The 5186-nt window shown below is 35.1% G+C and overlaps 1 protein-coding gene across 4 annotated transcripts; it reads right to left on the bottom strand.

The window, feature by feature from the left end:
- Nucleotides 1-125: 125 nt before the first annotated feature.
- Nucleotides 126-2680, bottom strand: LOC108689999 (mRNA-decapping enzyme 1B). Of its 4 annotated transcripts, none has more exons than XM_018197031.1 (5): nt 2529-2680; nt 1947-2089; nt 1285-1744; nt 758-1210; nt 126-674 (listed from the first exon to the last, which is right to left on the bottom strand). In XM_018197031.1, the coding sequence occupies exons 1-5, from the start codon at nt 2538-2540 to the stop codon at nt 435-437; spliced, it is 1308 nt and encodes a 435-aa protein (XP_018052520.1). In that variant the 5' UTR covers nt 2541-2680; the 3' UTR covers nt 126-434. The 4 variants fall into 4 exon arrangements, with proteins under 4 accessions (XP_018052520.1, XP_018052518.1, XP_018052519.1 ...); XM_018197029.1 differs by having other exon boundaries at nt 1947-2156; nt 2543-2680; XM_018197030.1 differs by having other exon boundaries at nt 1947-2156; nt 2495-2536.
- Nucleotides 2681-5186: the final 2506 nt, after the last annotated feature.

Below are 5186 nucleotides of genomic sequence, written 5' to 3'. Positions count from 1 at the left end.
TTATATATACATATATATATGTACATATATACATGTATATATATAATTATATCATTCATAACAAGTCCACTTCTTTAAGATGCAACTTCTCATTCATACCAAACTTCATTATATGAGTTCCTGCTCGTTTCATCCTCTTTACTTTATCGTCTCGAAAGAAAGCGCATTCCTTTATAAAAATACTGTTCAAGGTATTATATTGTATGTTCTATTCTTATATCTGCTTTCTAATCTTCGGCCAAAAAAGAAATTTTCCTTTTCTTTAAAAGAAACTGTGCTTATCTTCTCAATTGAAGGTCGAGCATTACATATCATCTATGTATGTACATGCACGTAATGTAGGAATATTGAGATTTAGCTTAGTGATGTTCCTTTTGTTCAGTCATAACCCTTACAATGGGTTTTTTTGCAATTAATATAATAATATAATGAATTTAAGAAAGTATCTCTCCAAACGATTTGACATAGGCCTCGTGAAGTTTGTTGATGAAATCCGGATCGCTTTTCAACAAATAATTGAATGCTTGTAAAAGTTGATTCCTCGTTAGTGGCTCTAACGGTCGATTTAAGGATTCAGGTGGACTAGGAGCGGCAAACATCACAGGTGGTATCAATGCTGGTGCCGAACCTCTTCCTGACAATGTAGACGCTGCCGGGATAATATCGTCTGATGACTAAATCAGAAAGAAAGAAAAAAACAATGACTTTCGAATATACACATGCTTAATAAACACAAAGATAAAATTTTGTTTCTTACCGTACTTCCGGAAGCATGAGCGAATAATGACGCAAGTGGATTGGCATTATTGGTATTAGTAATGTTGGAAACTTGATGATTTCTTAAAGTAGAAGACGTTACGTTGGTTGGCGACTGTATCCTGAGGAATCCAGTCGACGCATTTGAATCGTTAACATTTTGAGTAACAGGTAGTGGCAGCAAATCTTGGGAAATCGGCGCTGATGTGGATATTATCGATTCCTGTTGCAAAGTTGCTTTACTTCGTTTTTTAGACTTGTTTGTGGATGGAATCGTTGTCGATTGTGATTGATGAGATGGTTGGGGTGTCACAGATCTCTGCTGTTTCTCAATATGTTCTAAAGTATGCGCTGCCGGATGAGACATTAAACGTGCAAGTAAAGGTTTACTTTCGACCACAACCGTACTTCCTGGAGTCGGTTGGTCGCCTGCTTTGAAATGTCCAGTATTCACCTGGTCGATACAAGTGATATAAGAGATAGAGAAATAATATGTCAAATAGAGCAGCAAAGAGATACAACGCTAACCTTGGCTTTAGCAAAGAAGTCCATTACACTTTGGGAAGTGACATCAGGTCCTAAGGGAGCAGCTAAAGGTCCAGAAATATTGTCGATCATGGGTGTAATCGATGGAGACTTTGATCCTACTATTGTGTTACCGCCATCGCCTTCGCCACCTCCGCCGCTACCTCTGCTCGTGTTAAAGTCCTCTTGTGCCTTGCTAAGCATGCTGAATATGTCCACGTTATTTACATTGGGTCCAGAGGTCTTTTTAGCTTTCAGTAACGGTTTGTTAGTGATTTTGCGATTTTCTTCACATTCTTTCAGAAGTTTATTTAACATATTTGCGATGCGTACACATTCTTCTTTTTCATAAAACCAAATACCATAGATGTTGCATCTAGAATTTCTATAGAGCAGAAATGGTTCCTGCAGTTGTAAATCTAAACCTGGAGCAACTGGTTCCACTAGATTGTTTGTATTCAATCTGTAACAAATATGTATATATATCATTTCTATATGACATTTTTAGTTATTATTAATATAATATAAGATGGATGTGCAAAAGATACTAAACTTGGATAAAAATAATTTACAAATCTCTCGAGTAAATCACTGGCGATGCAAAGTAAAACGTCACACTTATATTTTTCTAGCGGGTAGATATATAACACCTCGGTATATACTACCTGTTCATTATGAGAATACTGTTGTATGGCTCGCCATTCCTCGAGTACAAAAACAGAGCACCCTCGATGTCGGTCTTTTCCCATTCATTTTCATCCGCGTTAAATGTATACAGAGCGACGTGGGTCGCAGTTTCCAAAATATCCTTCACGTAGGGATCAACTCGTTTCAAAGCAGCCACGTTCATTCTCAGCTCGGTTCGATCCGTCATGCTTACAATATTAGTGACGACTATGATGATGATGATGATGATGATGATAAAGGTGATGATGATGATGATGATGATGATGATGATGATGATGATGATGATAATAATGATGATGATGATGATGATGATGATGATGACGATAATGATGATATCGATGACGACGATAATAATGATGATGATGATAATGATGATTGAAATCAGGCAATACGTGAGATTCGATAATTATAAGCAGCTTAGCGTTAGCGCAATGATTTCTCTATCTTTTCTCCACCGGCTAATCAACAATGACACAGAGAGAGAGACAGAGAAAGAGAGAGAAAGAGAAAGAAAGAGAGAGAAAACCGTATTTTCAAATAATCCAAGCAGCTGCTCTCACAATAAACGACATACTAATTTCTAGGCTGCCGTCATAAGATGCTAGGGCTATGTTCCAAAATTTGCTGCCAGTGCTGAAAAATATACAGTATACGTGACGTAAACTGTAGATTTTCAGCGCTGGCAGTGAATTTTAGAGCATAGCTAGATAGCAGATACTTGCAGCATACTGCAACAGCACAAAAAGAGTTGGCATACGAAAAACTTAAGGCAGTAAAGCGGGGAGCATAGATACTTGCATAACGCATAACACATAAAACATAAGAAATACAACCAATCAGAATTCTTTATTTCATAGAAAGGAAGAAAACAAAAAACTTTTATTGGTACATTTTCTTATGCATTTATTACGTATTATGCGTAATGCAAGAATCTGTGCTTCCCGCTTATAATCATTCTACAATAAGCCATTAGTCATAAATCAGAAATTAAAAGTTGGACATTGACGACTGTGATTGATCAATTTTCATCTTTTAATTTTTAATTTATAATTAATAGCTTATTGTAGAATGCGTACTATGAATGAATGCTTCTACAATAAGCCGTTAGTCATAAATCAGAAGTTAGAAGCTAAAAATTAACTAATCACAGTCGTCAGTTTTTAACTTCTGACTTCTGATTTATGACTAAGGGTGAAATCACAATATGGGAATCAACATGACAGAGAATGCGTGATTCGAACAGTCAATCGGAAAGACATGGGATAGAAAAATGTGGAAGAGTGCTGATTGGCTGTTCGAATCACGCATCCTCTGTCCCACATGCTGATTCCCGTATCGTGTAATTTCATCCTAATGCTAGGCTTATGGTAGAATGCCATTAAATGTACGTACGTAACGTGTGAATTTCAAATTTTATTGTAGTGAATACAATTTCAATCTCTGCAATTGATGGTTGGAATGAACATACTTCTGGTCACTGGACACATGGGCTTGTGTCATCTTTAACTTTTCAAAGTTTTTGCAGAGTTCAACTTGTGTATTTAATTTCATTACAAATGTGAAAATCAGAGATATCTTGTTACTGTGATTTTTAATTCCCGTGTATGGAAAAAAGTTACTATTATGGTATAGCGTGGCAGGGTATTTCGCTGCAGATGCTTAAGATCCTTATTAGATGTAGATGCGCTTCTTCTCAAATTAATACTCAAAGATTTTTCCTTTTATCTGATTAATTTACTCAGTAAATGTAACTATTAACTTTTGATCTAGTTTACATTGTTCACTCTAGCCTAGCGGCAAGCTGTCATAGAGATTGCAATTGAAATTGCGTTCTGTTATTCACTACGAAAATTAAAAATTTACGTTATAAATACTTTACAAAATCCTAAAAATTTTAATTACAGAGAAAAGTATGGTTGATGATTGAAAACAGAATTCTCTACATTAACTTAACCTCAACAACTATTAAATCTCTCTGATTAAATGCATAGACTTATAAGATAGAGCATTCATACGAGAGAAGCTGAAGACAATAGGATTGAAGGACAGCTCTACTCCAGACAGTTGTTTCTCTCTTTTACAGTGAGTGATGGGAGGCCAATCAGCTTAATTGTAAGGCCATAATTCTCGAATGTCTATCTTCGTTGCTCTCGGCCACTTCCTAGCTTGCCGCGGCAACCAATCAATTCACCACTAGAAAAGAAGAGAAGTCCGTGATTATTTCTTTCTCTTTCTATCAAGTCTTAGTTTCTCGTATGAATGCTCTATCTATCTTATAAGTCTATGGGTTAAATGCTACCAACGCTACGCCGGGATCGGAGCTTGTTAACACTATCGCGCTATTGGCTCCACAAACAGCGTTAGTAGCGTTTGTGTTCATAGCATGAATAGTGTCTCCCCGAATGCATCTAGTATCGCAACCAATATGATGGCAAAATTCAAATCTAGCTAATAATCTAGCAGGAAAACAAGCATTGTGTGCCGCATGTTTTACTCTACGCCCTATTACATCACTTTCTGACAAGATAGCAGACAAAATGAATATTTTTGATTTATTTATATCTATATAATTTAGGAAATTTGGAAAAAGCATTTAAATATTTGGGAAATAATATATTTTTTTAGTGAAGAAGATTAGTTGAATATAATTAAGTTTATGATTAAATTGATTTCTTATTACACATAATTTCTTACTACGTATAATTAGATGCGAGTCTAATTGATTAATTTTTGACGATTTTAGGTTTGCTATATATTCATTACTATATATCTATTACATCTATACTACACCCGGGCTTTGTTCGTTTTCGTAATGTGTAAATCTATTGAATTACCAAATAGTGACTTTTCCCAAATGAAAATAATAATAAAGACGTCTTCCTTAAATGATTTCTAATCGATTCCATTCATAAAATACATTAAATAAGATCGTTGCTAACTTAACGCATGATAAAATTTGTTAATTACAAGAAAAATTATTACTATTTCCCAAATGTTTAAATGCTTTTCCCAAATTTCCCCAAACGATTCCTAAATTATATGGACATAAATAAATCAGAAATATTTGTCTGCTATCTTGTCAGTGATAATGTTCAGTTAACACGAACAGATTTAGGACAAGTGAGCATGTCACCTAACATAACCTAATTCACTCGAACGGGTCGGATTTGTGTCTCGTTTCGAGTATTTTGTGTTATCTCGATTATTTGAAAAACATT

Source organism: Atta colombica, unplaced genomic scaffold, assembly GCF_001594045.1.
Source record: "Atta colombica isolate Treedump-2 unplaced genomic scaffold, Acol1.0 scaffold29, whole genome shotgun sequence".
NCBI classification, from domain to species: Eukaryota; Metazoa; Arthropoda; class Insecta; order Hymenoptera; family Formicidae; genus Atta; species Atta colombica.
Note: the sequence above shows the minus strand (reverse complement) of the source record. Positions and strands in the feature narration are given on the sequence as shown.